We start from the raw sequence: 15,319 nt of genomic DNA, 5'->3' as shown, positions 1-15,319 counted from the left end.
ATCATCTTGAAAGGGGCAGTGAGCATGTGTACATACAAAGACACACACGCACTCATTTTATTCAAAAAGTGTTAGAGATAAATAAGGGGAAAACACTTACTGAGAAGTCTTCAAAGATTTTCTTGAGTTCTTTGTGGCCGTGCCTTTCAGCAATATGTGCTGGATCTGAACCCTCCGAATTTTTCATCTGAGACGCCGAGGTTGCTCCTGAACATTGAAGCAGATGAATAGCCAAGTTCTTTAAGCCAAATTTTGCTGTACAGTGGAGAAGAGTTGGAAGTTCTTTGAAACTCCTATCTGTAAGCATAAAAATTAATATAATTTAATGTTTTTTCATATCTGCAATCCCCTAAGAAGTTGAATAAAATCTGTTCCTAAAAGTAATTCCCACACACCTGAGAAGACTTTTAATGTGACTTTACATGTAAGAAAACCATAAATGGTTTTAGCAATGTAGAATCTCCCCTTTCGATGTCTCATCTTAAAAAACAGGGTATGTAACAAATAACACCTATTTTTTTATTACAAAACTTTTATTACAAAATCATGAACATGTAATTCTACAACATAACAATATCACACTCAAGCACACATGACATTTTAGGTAAAATGTTCTATTTAAACTATAAATTATTACACCCATATTATTACCCTACCAACCACACTCAAGCAGGACTTACTTCTGCCAGACCCTGTATGTATATATATATATATATATATATATATATATATATATATATATGCTAATATTCTCACTAATGGTTATGTCTAACTCTTACTTGTGAGTAAGTTTAATTTAGAAAGGAATATAAACCTCTTAAATGTAAGAAAACAAAACATGTTGTAATAACTCCTTTTGTTTTTTCAATTTAATCTTTTGTGTTTTTTTTTTAAATATTTTATTTATTTAACTTTAGAGGGGAAAGGAAGGAGAGAGGGAGAGAAATATCAATGTATGGTTGCCCCTCGTGTGTCCCCTGCCGGGAACTGGCCTGCAACCCAGGCATGTGCCCTGACTGGGAATCGAACCGTGATACTGTGGTTCGCAGGCCCACGCTCAATCCACTGAACTACACCAGCCAGGGCGTTTTTTTTTTTTTTTAATATTTTATTTATTTATTTTTAGAGGGGAAGAGAAGGAGAGAGGAAGAGAAACATCAATTTTTGTGGTTTTTTTATATTACCTTTTAGTCTCCTTATACCTGCTTCCACCCAGCAATCACCACACTGTTGTTCACATCCACGAGTCCTTTTTCCTTTCGCTCAGCCCTTCCACCCTCTAACCTCCCCTCTACTAGCTGTCATCCCTCTCCATCTATGTGTCTGTCCCCATTTACCTTGTTAGTTCAGTTTGTTTATTAGATTCCACATATGAGTGGCTTTCTCTGACTGGCTTATTTGATTTAGCATAATGTTCTCCAGGACCATCCATACTGTTGCAAAGGGTAAAATTTTCTTCTTTCTTTATGGCCAAGTAAGTATTCTATGAGTATTCTCTAATTCTTCCAGATTTAGTTTTGTAAGACTGTATGTTTTTAGGAATCTATCCATTTCATCCAGACTGTCTAGTTTGTGGGCATATAGTTGCTCATAATATTTTCCTACTTTCTTTTGTATTTCTTTGGTGTCCGTTGTTATTTCTATTCTTTCATTTCTGATTTCACTGGGTCCTTTCTATTTTCTTCTTGATGAGTCTAGTTAAAGATTTGTCAATCTGGTAAAGATTTGTCAATTCTGGTAAAGAACCAGCTGTTGGATCCATCAATCTTTTGTATCATTTTTTTTAGACCTCATTTCATTTATTTCCACTCTGATCTTTATTTATTATTTCCCTCCTTCACTCGCTTTGGGCTTTGTTTTCTTCTTTTTCAAGTTCCTTTAAATGTGAAGTTAGATTGTTTAGTCGAGCTTTTCCTTGTTTTTATGATAGGCTTATAATGCTATGAATCTCCCTCTCAGGATTGCCTGCAGATTTTGGATTCTTGTGTCCTCATTTTCATTTGTTTCAAGATATTGTTTGATTTTTTTCCTTGTTCTTGTTGGCCCATTCATTGTTTAATAATGTTATTTAGCTCCCATGTCCTTGAGTGATTTTCGGTGTTCTTCGTGTGATTGATTTCTAATTCCATAGAATTGTGGTCAGAAAAGATGCTTGATATGATTTCAGTCTTCTTAAATTTATTGAGACTTGTTTTGTATCTTAACATGTGGTCTACTTAGAAAACATTCAATATGCACTTGAATAGTATGTATATTGTGCTGTTTCGGGGTGAAATGCTCTGAAGATGTCAATGAAATCCATTTGACCTAGCATGTCATTTAGGACTGCTGTCTCCTCATTGATTTTCTGCCTGGAAGATCTATCCATTGAAGTCAATGGGGTGTTAAAATCCTCAACTATGACACTATTTCTATTGATCACTCTTTTTATGCCCTTCAAGATTTGCTTTACATATTTAGGTGCTCTACGTTGGGTGCGTAAATATTTACTAGGTTTATAACCTCTTGTTGGATTGTTCCCTTTATCATTATGTAGTGTCCTTTTTTGTCTCTTACTATATAACCTTGGTTTTAAAGTCTATTTTGTCAGATATAGGTATAGCTACTCCTGCTTTCTTTCTTTTCCATTTTTATGATCTTTTTCCAACCCTTTACTTTTAGCCTGTATGTGTTTTTCAATCTGAGATGGGTCTCTTGCAAGCAGCAAATATATTGGACTTGTTTTCTTATCCTTTCAGCTACCTCATCTCTTTCGATCAGTCATTTAATCCATTTACATTTAAGGTGATCATTGATATATAAGTGTGTAGTGCCATTTTATTGTTAGACTTTTTTTTTCTAGTTTTTTTTTCTTTCTTTTTCCTTCTTCTTAAAGCAAACCCTTTAACATTTGTTGCAGTACTGGTTTGGTGTTAACAAACTCATTCATTTTTTTCTTGTCTGGGAAGCTCCTTATTTCTCTGTTGATTTTAAATGTTAGCCTTGCTGTTGTTTGTGATACTCTTCTTGTTGGCCTCAGCTTCTTAAATTGATCTAACAACTACGGTACATTTACACAATGGAATTCTATGCAGCAGAAAGAAAGAAGGAGCTCTTTGCAACATCATGGATGAACTGGAAAGCATTATGCTGAGTGAAGTAAGCCAGGCAGTGAAAGACATATACCATATGATCTCACCTTTAACAGGAATCTAAACAACAAAACAAACAAGCAAGCAAAATATGACCAAAGACACTGAAATACAGAACAGGCACCAGAGGGGAGAAGGGAGAGAATCACAGGGGAAAAGGGGAAGGATTCAAAGGAACAAGTATAAAGGACACATGGAGAATAACTAAGGTGGGGGGGGGGAATGGGAGGGAGGTGGGGAGCACTGGGCGGGCAGGGCTGTGAATATAAGACAGAAAACTGTACTTGAACAAGAATTAAATAAAATTTAAAAATAAAAAAAATAGAAAAAAAATGTTAGCCTACTGGGTAACAGTAGCCTTGGTTGTAAGTCCTTGTTTTTCATCACCTTGAATCTTTCATAACACTCCCTTCTGGCCTGAAATGTTTCTGTTGATTAATCAGATGACAGTCTAATTGGTGCTTCCTTGTGGGTAATTGTCTTCTTTTCTCTTGTGGCTTTAGGATTCTATCCTTATCGTTAAGCCTTGTCATTTTAATTATGATATGTCTTGATGTAGGCCTGTGTGTGTCCAATTTGTTTGGGACTCTGAGATTTCTGGACTTGTGAGACTTTTTCCCTCACCAGATTAGGGAAAGTTTTGGTCATTATTTCTTCAAATATGTTCTTGATCCCTTGCTAGCTCTCTTTTCCTTCTGTTATTCCCGTGATGAGGATGTTGTCCTCATCCTGTTACCAGGATGTTGTTACCATTCATGTTGTCCTAAATGTTTCTTAAGCTCTTCTCAGTTTTAAAATTCATTTGTTTTCTTTTTCCCGTTCTGCCTGGGTGTTTTTTTCTTTGTACCACTTCTTCCAAACCACTGATGCTCTCTTCTCTCCATCTAACTTGCTGTGTATTCCTTCCAGTATATTATTTATTTCAGGTATCTCATTCTTTACTTTTGACTGGTCATTTTTTATGGTTTCTATGTCTTTTTTCATGCTGTTAAGTATCCTTATAATCATTACTTTAAACTCTCTATGATATATATAGCTTGCCACCATTTCATCTAGTTCTTTTGGAGAATTCTTTTATTTTTGCATTTGGGATCTGTTTCTTTGTCTTCCCATTTTACCTGCTTCTCTGTATTTTCTGCCTTAGTTGTTAAGCTAATGAGCCATTAAACTGACCAACTGGTAAACTGATCAATCTATAATCAGCATTCCAGCTTAAGCTCCACAGGGTGGGGCAGAGGAATTCTTGTGGGTGGGGCTCTTGCTTTCCCTCAGGCTGATGTCACTTGGAGAACAGTGCTCTGCCACAAAAGAAGAATCCTGAAGTATGGGGGATGACTCAGCACTGGGAACCTGGTGGCTGTTCCTTCAGTTCTCTCCCCACAGCCACCAACCCCAGACTCTCTTTGAGCATCTCAAATCCACTCTTCCCTTCTTTTGCTGGAGCCCAGGAAAGAGGCTGCAAATGAATTTTTGTGCATTGGCCCTTTAAGAGGCTCTCTGTGCCTCCAGCAATCTCTCCCTTGGAGACAGAAACCCTGATGCTTCTCACAGGCAGATTTTATCTGGGTTTCTTTCTGGCCCTGGTGCTCTCAGTTGTGAAGCCCACCTTGGGTTTTAGACCTTACAATTCTCAGAGGGACCACCCAGCTGCTGAATTATCCCTCTAGAACTTCAGCTTCCACCTATGGGGCTCTGTGACGAGCTGTTTCTAACATTTCAAGATAATTTCTTTTTTTACATTTCTATTTATTTATTTATTTAGAGAGGGGAAGGGAGGGAGAAAGAGAGGGAGAGAAACATCAATGTGTGGTTGCCTCTTGAGCACCACTACTGGGGACCTGGCCTGCAACCCAGGCATGTGTCCTGACTGGGAATCGAACCAGTATGCAAACTGGAAGTACATGACCATGTACTTCATTTGCTCTCATAAATCACTATCTGGAATTGTAAATATTTATTCACTCAAAGTAGGATGACCAGGTGAACACTTTAGGACTAAACTTTGAAGCACACAACAAGAGAAGATAAAATGGTAGGAAATACGCTTTCTAATACCAACTTAGCCATTAAATCTGTGGTACTTGAGAAAGTTCCTTCATCTCCTTGGACCTCAGGATGTTCATTTATCAAATAGAGGGTGGGATTCAGAACTGTAGGACTTCTGGTATCCTTCTGAACTAGAAAACATGCCACAGACGGTTTCAAGGTAAATTTCCCTGGGTGTTCCTATATATATATATATATATATATATATATATATATATATATATAAAATCAGATATATGTTGGTATATATATATCATCAGATTCCAATGAAAGGAATAAGACAATAGCATTTGCAAAGGTTGAAGAAAGGTAACAATTTTTGTTCCTTCCATTTTTCAGTGTTGGAGTCTAATAAAATGTTAGTTTTCTGTAGATCTGCAAACAGAATGCAGTTAGGTTTATGGATCTGACCACTCTGTGACAGGAGGAGGTATATCACTTCTTGCCTTGGAGAAATAGCAGACACATACAGAAATCCTCTTTAGAATTTTGAAGCAATAAAACACTCTGATGAAGTTATTATATTTCTAAAACCTAGATAGTATAAATTACATAAACAAGGGAAATAATGGTCCATCAAAGGCCTCTGCTGCAGTTTCGTTCTCTCTCATATGTAAAATATAAGAGTGTGAAGTTCATAGATATACACATTAATGTTAACCTCAAGTTTGTATTCACCTCATTAACGTTTGCAATTGCATTCTTGTTACTGAAACATTCCCTTAAATATTTAAGAAAAAAACTTAAAACTTGCATCCATTTTATATGTCCCTTGTTAATTTTCTCAAGAAACTTCATACCAGATATTTTTACAAATGTTTTAGGTAGATTCTTAAATTCCCAATCAGTATTATATTCAAATGAATCCTAATTTTATCTTAATAAAACTAAAAATAATGCCTTTTATTATTTTAAGCCCTAAAATTAAAAACTTACTTTTTTTTTTCTTTCAAGAGACAATATTATGTAGTTAGTGCTTAAATATTAGGGCTTTGGGACAAGATTTAATGGGTGGAATCTCAACTCCAATACTTACAAATAGTGTGATTTGGATGAGCTACTTTAACTTGCATTAAATGAAGGTAATAATATCTATTCAATCAGGTATCAAACCTAAGTCCAATGTATTTTTCATACAAATCAGTACAGTCGGTCTTCAACTTTACCGAGCATCCAAGTCAGCATCCAAACCTGTGATTTCTGAGGCCTTCTCCCCGGCTGCCTCTGTGTTTTAGGGCCTACCTCGTTAGCATCCAAACTGGGCACGGTTAGAGTTGATATCCACAGCCACACTGGAGATAGAAAGAACAGTCCAAGGGTCTTGGTTCTATGTTGTTTATTTTCCCCCTTACCAGGTTTATTAGGCAAAATAACAGGAAAAATATAGGATGAAAGTGAATCCTATATTTAAAATACAGGATTTAAAGTTTTAGAGTTTAAAGTTCTTATATTTAAAAGGAACTTTTAAATAAAGTTCCTATATTTAAAGTTCCTTTAAATGACTTATGTCTTTTTAATTTTAGTGAAAATTCTTAATGTATGTGCTAACTGTGTGTTTAAGATTTGGAAGTTTTATAAAACTATAAAAATAGACTTCTAGAAGACTGATGTTCCAGATATGTAAATATCTGAATGATGAATTGACAAGAAGCATGAGAAATAAATGGAACATGTAACCTTGAATTCAGAAAGAGTTCATTATTCACTGAACATCCCAATGTAGAGAATCCACCATAAAATTAGCAGCAGTAGTGCCCTGGCTGGTGTAGCTCAGTGGATTGAGTGTGGGCCTGTGAGCCACACGATCGCGGTTCAATTCCCAGTTAGGGCACATGCCTGGGTTGCAGGCCAGTTCCTGGCAGGGGACTCATGAGAGGCAACCATACATTGATATTTCTCTCCTTCTCTTCCTCTCTAAAAGATAAATAAATAAAATCTTAAAAAAAATTAGTAGCAGTAGTAATTAAGAGGGAAAGAAAAAGAAAAGGGAAGGCAGGAAGAGAAGGAGAAGGAAATGGGATGGCCTATGAATGGGGCTGACAGGGATTGTAGGCACCTAGGTCAGAATGAATAATAGCAGAGCAGCAGAACATGTACGTAGCAGGTTGGTGCAAGACAGTTCGAGCTCAGAGGAGTATCGGAGGGCATAATGTGAAATGCCCCCTTACCCAGGGAAGTGAGCCAGAAATAGCCAGGGAGTAATAAGCAACATACAGAACAAGACAAGGCAGGCCATTGGGCCACAGAGAACAGCCTAGGAGCCTGGAGTCCATGTCCAGAGATAACGTTAGGACACAAAGGATGATGTGTGGTTCTTATTAGAACTTCTTGGAATTGACAACGATCAAAGGTAAATCTCACAGCATTTAAATATATTCATTATCCATTTGCCACTATCAAACCTAGACAGTGATGAGGTAATGAAGAGCGGGGTTTCTTCGTGCTTAACCAATCCAGCCAATCTGTGGCTAACGGGTTAAGATAAGAAATCTCTAGAAACTTCGTGTCTATACATGCGTGATTATATTCTGTTTCTCTGTATTTATTTAGAAAATACCTTTTGAAAATTACCATTGACTCTGCTGAATCTTGACAGCAAGGAAACCAAAAACCTAGAAGGAAACCAGCAAAGAGCCTAAAAGAGCCAGGAAACAAAGTGTGGAACCAGCTGGGCTGGGTTGGGATTAGATGGCTAGCCACTCTACTGCAAGGCCATGCCTTACAGGTAGAAAGCTGTCCGTTGGCTTTGATTGGTCTCACATGAAAATCCAAGGAATGGACGCCACCAGTAGTAAATCAACATATCAGGCAACGATTCTTGATTTCACCAGCAACAACTATTCAGTATTTTCTAGAACTTCTTGTAGTCTCAAGCACCAGATTTACTCTCTAAAAATATTAAATAATTTTAATAATAAAAATGAACTAAGGCAAGGAAGAAAATCTGGGCAGTCCTGTGAGCAATAGAGTAACTGGGTAGAGCTGAAGTGCCTTTGGGAGCATCATTTTATGTAATAGAGCAATAGAATGAAAATGGATTACGAAAATGATCAGGGACTCTCATACGCAGGATGGGTTGGAAAGCAAGGTGACGCATGTTTACAGAAACCTGCTAGAAGAGTTTTTCAGGAGGAAGGAGAGACACTTGTTGGTCTGAATTAGAGTGGTGGCAGAGAAAATAAATGTAGAAGAACAGAGATGTCAGAGACTTCAGAAGAAATGTTAACAAAGCCTTGGAATTCACTGTACAGGCTCAGAAGGAAAGAGTTGGATTTAAGGTAACATTCAGGTTCATGACCATAAGGTTACAAGGTAGAGAGAAAAAGAATATTCATTAGAAAAGGTGACAACAATTATCGCCATGGAGAGGTGTAGGTGTGCTGGTTGATAGGGTAGCTGCTGGCAATACAGTTATATGGGAGTAAGTCAAATTAGAAATAATGTGTCTTTGGGGAGAGTGTATTGGTTACAAACTTAGCTCTTATATCATTAGACACTAATAATCATGAGATAACACTCATTGTGTGGAGAAAACATGCTCATACAGGACCCCAGACAAAGTCCCATTTGCCATATAAGGTAACATTCACAGATCTGGGGGTTGGGATGTGACTTTCTTCCAGGAGAAATTATTTAGCTTACTGCACTAAGCAAGAGATGTTAACTCAACAGGCACACCTCTGGAACAGGAGAGTGGTAATAGCTCTATAATTCAGCATGTCTTAACACAGCAACCAACATCTATATATTCTTGACCAAGAATTTATATTAAGTACATGACCCAAATTATATTTATTACCACAAATTGGCGCATCCTCCGTCTATGAACCAGGAAAGGATACTTTGGGAAATTTTTCTACTCACTAGGTAACTGTTTCTTCACAAACCTGTGAACCAGTATTTTTCTAACTGATTATTGGGTTCCCCAAAGTGTGTACATTATAGTCGTTTAGAGCTGCCAACCTCTGAATAGGAAAATGGTAAGTGTAATAGTTAATTTTATGTATTAATTTGGTGAGGCTGTGGTGCCTAGGTCTTCAGTCACACACCAGTCTAGCTGTTACTGTGAAGGTTTTTTTAGATGCAATTAATATTTATAGCAGTAAAACTTTGAGTAAAGCAGATTACCCTCATTTTACCAGTTGAAAGTCCTGGAAGGAAAAACTAATATGCCCCAATAGGAGGGAATTCTGCCTCCAGGCTACCTTTGGACTGAAGACTGGAACACCAACTTCTGCTGAAATCTCCAGCCCCCTGGCCTATGGTGCAGATTTTAGAACTTTTCAGAATTGCCAGTTTCACAAAAATAAATATGAGCCAGTTCCTTAAAGTAAATCTGTTTCTGTCTGTCCTTCTCTCTCAAATACATATATATATATATGTATATATATGTATATATAGGTATATATAGGTATACATATATATATATGTATATATATATACATATATATATACATATATATACACACACACACACATACACACACACACACACCATATCCACACATTGGTTCTGTTTTTTTTGGATAACTTTGGCTAATTCAGTGTAGAAAATGACTGTGGTGGTTTTGGTAAACCATAACCTATAGGTACGACACACTAAAATAAGTTCTATTTCTTTGTGTTCCTATTCTTCTCAGGGTAATGCAATGGGTCTTTAGACCTATAGTGACACTACAAAGATCTTCTGTAACTATATGTTCATGGCAGAATCCAGAGACCAAATGAATCCCTTTAGGGTGTTGAAGAACGTGTGTTTGGAGTGAGCTGGTAACAGGGTACCCTCAGGGGTGTTCTGACCTGTCAAGAACTTCAGAGGAAAAGCTCTAGCTTTGAGAATCCTTACTTTAAAACAGCTACAAAAAGAGAATTACTTATGGTTTACATATTTAAAAATACTTTCTCATGTCTCACCAATGGAAAAGACTCTAATGGAGAGGACAATTGTATGCTAAAAGATATTTATCTTAATTTGTTTCTTAGATATACACACAGTCTTATAGTCCTTGGAGAAATAAAGCATTGTTGGAAACAACATTTCAACCACACACCACAGAGTGTATTCTTCCAGAAGTAATCTCCATTCATAATCTGAATTTAATGATCACAGAGTGAATAACTTCTTACAGCTGGTCAGATGTCACGGGTAGGAGTCATGCTTCTTTCCCAGATTTCCATTATTTCAAGAAGTACCTCTCTTCACCTTTCCAACATACCTTTCTGGCTTGTAGGATGGCCTCAGTAGTAACTGGTCTTTAGTAAGAAGAACAGTAAGAAAGCAGCTGGAAGATAATGCAGCTAACACTTTCAGCTTTCAAGCTTCACTTTACAATGTGTTGCGAATCTGCTGTTACCACACACTTTGGATTCTCAGCCTGATCTGTTAACATGTTTTGAAACTCATCTGCTATCCTGTCCTTTGTATTTTATATTGCCGTGTTTATAATTTATCTTGTAGACCAATATTCACACCTTATTCCAACATCTGTATATCTCAACTCAGTATTCAACTTCAGATATGCTTAAAATAAGTAAAGGGTGGATACTAAATGAAATTTAGGTTTACTACAGTGGACAATGAGCCTAAGGGACAGTTCATGGTAACTATACATAATCCTGTTCTCTGTTTCTCCTGGACAGTGCACTGTTTTTCACTTGTTAACATCTTACATTCTCTGAATCAATATCATTTCCAAATATTTTTAGATATTGTGAAGAATTTGAGGGTCTTGGGGGCCCTTTGTCTCCCTAGTATTTGCTCTATACATACCATCTACTGATACAGACTTCCAGGAGAAACCAACAAATCCGTGTGATATTCCTGCTACAAGGATTTGGGGAGCTCCTGAGTCCATTGGGGGACACTTTGGGCGCCAGTAGTTTTACAATCCACAAATTATTTTGTGGCGTATTTTCACTCCTTTCTGCAGTAGGATATGACACAGTTGATTACTTCCTTTTCTCAGAAATACTTTCTTCATTTGTTTCTCAAGACACCACACTTATATTTCAGTGGGTCTCCTTCTCAGTCTCCTGTTACGGAAACTTCTCTTCCGGACCTTTAAATATTGCACTGCCCAGGACTCAGACCTTTGCTCTGGACTATACTGTCTACAGGATGATCTCATCTAGGTTATGGCTGTGAATACCATGCAACCTCCTTCCTGGGCTTATGATAATCTTCAGCAAGCCCCCCATCTTTACTCTCAGATATCTACCATGTAAAAGCAAGTCTCAGTGCCTCCACGGTTAACATCAGGCAGTAGCCACCATCATGTCTCCCCCAAGACTTCTAAAAAGGCCTCCTATCTAGTCCTTGCTTCCATTTATACATGCCTGTTGTCTGTTCTCTGCAAAGCAGCAAGATAATATTTTTTACATATAAATGAGATGACACCAAGCCAAATTCTTTGCATGGCTTCTCATCACCTCTCAATTCTCTATCTTCTCCGTTTGTTTTATTTTTCTCATTACCATATTGCTGTTTGAAATAATAATGTTTATTTTGTACTACTATTTTTGTTTAATTGTCTGTTCTATTTCCCTAAATAAAATAAAAGCTCCATGATCACATATTTTCCATAGTGGCTACCTGTTTTATAAATGAATGTACAAGATTGCTTAACACTTGGCAAAATTCATTTTTTGGAAAGACATTTAAAACATTTTTTTTGTAATATATGCTTGATGTTGATTCTACCTGTTACCAATTTTCATTTCAGGAAGTAAGTTAGTAACTTCTCTTTTCAAAATCTCCTCTTTCTATGTAGAACTATAATATGTCATGAGATACTCATATCAATTCCAGAGATAAAGAAAGAGAGCAGTCATAAATCACTTAAAAACATAGCTCTAAAATAAAATCCTTGATTTGAACAAAACTATTACTAGAAATAAATCTAAGATAGGTTTTGACAAATTTTATAAAAATATAATTTTTAAAGAAATAAAAAGGCCCACATAAATATCATACTATGGTCAGAGTTATATAATATAAAACTGCTATATAGTAAATATAGCAGTTTTCATCAAATTAGTCTATAACTTTATTCAATTGTACTAGAGTTTTTAAATGGAATTTCACAAACCGATCCTAAATATGATAGACAAATAAAGTAAAAATAATTTAAAAATTAAGGAGGGTATGGGCTTTAATAAATACTAAGTTTTATTATGAACTTTAATCATATGCCTACATAAACAACTGTATAAATGAAAAGACATGCCACCAATTAAGTAGATATTCACAGTGTATAAAACTGAAAAATGGTTACTATCTATGATATGCATATTAAAAAAGACAAAAATTCCCAAAATTCAATAAGAAAAATAACAACAAATAAAAAAGGACTAGTAAATAGAAATTCACTGAATAAAAATGAAATTGTAAGTTAATAGAAGAAAATATGTTCAGCTATATTTATAATAAAAAAATTAAAAGTGAGATGCCACTTCACAATTGTCAGATGGGCAAAAATAAATTACTTCACAATTGTTAACAAAAATAAATTACTTCACAATTGTTAGAAATGATGTGGCCCAATGGCATGATAATGCTGGTGGAATTCTAAATTGGCACAAATGTTTTCTAAAGAAACCAGAAAATATCTAGCACTACAGATATACCTATTTAACTCAGGAATTCTATTGGTAGTTATTTCTCCTGAGAAATTATCACACATATACATAGGCATTCATATGTAAGAATGCTCATTGTAAGAAACTTAAAGCACTGGTTACTTTTCAAGTTCGTGAAATCACAGAGGGAAACAGAGAAATTGAATGAGATCTGTAATGTTTTACTTCTCAAAAAAAGGATCTGAAGCAAATCATGACAAAATGTTATGATACAGCAAAGGTAAGTTATGGGCAAAAGAGTGTTTTTTATGTTCTGTATTTTTCTATCTGATTATATCATTTGATGATATAAAAGGAGACAACCCAATGACATTTTATTCTCCTCTATTCAGATAGCAAGTGAGCTATTCTCTGTGAACATAAAGATCCTACAAATTCAAGATAAATCCGAGGTCCACAGTTACTACTGTGTAAGTACTGAATATCCAATTACATTTTCTACATTTCATAGACATATTAGGACATAATGCTCTGAGTCAATGCATTCACATGTCGCTGGACTGGTGATCGTATGCTCTTCTCTTTTAGATTAAGATATCGCTCCTTAGTGGATGTATGTTTTGACAGACTTTTCCAGGTACTGGTGTGGGCTTTTGTAAAGCTGTTCTCCTTTCTGGATGAAGGTAAATAATCTGCCTCAAAGTAACCTAGTTTCCTTTTTTTCTATACTAACTGCCACTCACAGTATTTGAACCAGCAACTTTCGCTGTTGTAAAAAACATACGTGCACACCTCAGACAGAAACAACAGTGTGTGATGGCCGGAGGGAAGGAGGAGCGGAGGCCAGTGAAGGTGGAAAAGCAGGGGATGGGGACATCTGCAATAGTGTCAGTGATAAAAATAAAGAAAAGAATTGAACTATTTTATTTTTCATCTCTGTAAAATGAAAGGAGGTTCTCTGCATTAGCCAGCCTTTGGAAGGCTTCTGGAGAGAAGTTAGAGAGATTCATGTACCTTCTTATAAGAAGAGAATCCATAAGATAGCTTGAAACACAGAACATGGAAGAGGTACAGGGGCTAAGGAAGCTGTGCTTGGCCACGTGTGCTGTTCTGCCTCACGCCACCCCAAGTGAGAGACATTCAAACCGACTTCATGGTGACCCATATCATGTGGGTTTGCATGTAACTCTACCACCAAAATGGAAGTTGCTCAAAATGATACTTACTCTTACTTTAAGAAATGTGTTCAGATATTTTCATTCTAGTATCTCCTATTAGATCAGTAAAAAAGTTTGCCAGTTACCAATCCCTTATATTGATTCCACAGTCCCTGATGATTCCCACACTAGGAAGTTGTCATGAATTATTTCTGTGACTGTTGCACTCAAACATCCTACATCACATTACTATACCAAGTTTATCTGGAAATCTTTTATTAGCCTTCTCCCAGGGAGAACTTTTTTCTATGGAAAATTCTTATCAGTAGAAAACGTCATTTCAAAATCAATAATGAAACATTGCAAGGGAAGAGAATATTTCTATCTTATCTCTGCAACTGTCACACCCCCGCCCGCTCCACATTTGCCTGCCTAGGGTGGGAAAAAGTCAAACGGGGAAGTTTGTTGGTTAGAGAGTAAGGGAAATGACCAAGACATAATGGTGTGAAATAACAGTTTGCTTATTATGACTGAAATAACAAGAAATAAACTCAGAATTTACTGAAAACAACTTGGGAGAGAAAATAGGGTGGGTGGCAATAAGATAAACAAGTTTGATTCACATAGCATTTATTTCCAAACTTTTCAAGAACCACGGGTATCATCTGTGGAGAACAGCACTGGGCCCCCTCAGGGTGGGTCAGTGCCCAAGGTTCACTCTGTCAATTCCCATGCCTACCATCTCTTCACAGTCTCCAAGTTTCCAATTTATTTCAGTGAAAATATGGAGTAATAAATAATCAATGATTAATAAATAAAACATTTTACCATGTCATTGAAGAACTGTCTCACAGATAGAAATCTAGAATTACACCAGATCATCTGTTGAGTTTATCTCTCAGAATACGTATAGTGGTGTTTCTATAGAAATTCCTCAGCAACTTACCATTTATTTCCTAACCTTTCTCCCACAATTAACTGCATTTCATGTAAAAGGGCAGCTTCACTCTTATCATAGATTCACCTTGAAAATTATGAAAATGCAGGTGCGAAGTCTTAAAGACCAGATAACCTGAAGCTGAAGTTGATCAAACATTATAGGACCAAGAAGGCCAGCAAAACATGAGTTCAGTCATGTTCATTTCTATCTTGCATATTTTTATTAAGTAATTTGTATCATGTTATTTTGCACTTCAACTAGGAATTAGAGCCTCATGTTATAAGGGTGTCTTACTTCCGTTATAAGTTTACGAGCAACTGTCATTAGCAATACCCAACTAAGTTACTGAATGAATTACGTAGATTATATTGCACTTTCCATTTTTAGCTTCTGTTACAGAATATAATTGTTTTATAAAATTTGTTGTCAAGCACAGAATAATCATTCAATTCTAGTAATGATTCAGA

The 15,319-nt window shown here is 36.2% G+C and overlaps 1 protein-coding gene across 3 annotated transcripts in view; it reads right to left on the bottom strand.

Moving 5' to 3' along the window:
* Positions 1–15,319, bottom strand: part of BANK1 (B cell scaffold protein with ankyrin repeats 1) — a 298,123-nt gene that overhangs the window by 180,874 nt on the left and 101,930 nt on the right. For all 3 annotated transcript variants that reach the window (XM_037036243.1, XM_037036244.1, XM_037036245.1), the window contains exon 7: positions 101–297. In XM_037036243.1, coding sequence (XP_036892138.1) covers positions 101–297 — 197 coding nt within the window. The remainder of the gene's footprint in view (positions 1–100; positions 298–15,319) is intronic.

Source organism: Sturnira hondurensis, unplaced genomic scaffold (genome assembly GCF_014824575.4).
Source record: "Sturnira hondurensis isolate 20B ecotype Veracruz unplaced genomic scaffold, ASM1482457v3 Scaffold0022707, whole genome shotgun sequence".
In the NCBI taxonomy this organism is placed as follows: domain Eukaryota; kingdom Metazoa; phylum Chordata; class Mammalia; order Chiroptera; family Phyllostomidae; genus Sturnira; species Sturnira hondurensis.
The sequence above is the reverse complement of the archived record's forward strand: the minus strand, read 5'-3'. Positions and strand labels throughout refer to the sequence as shown.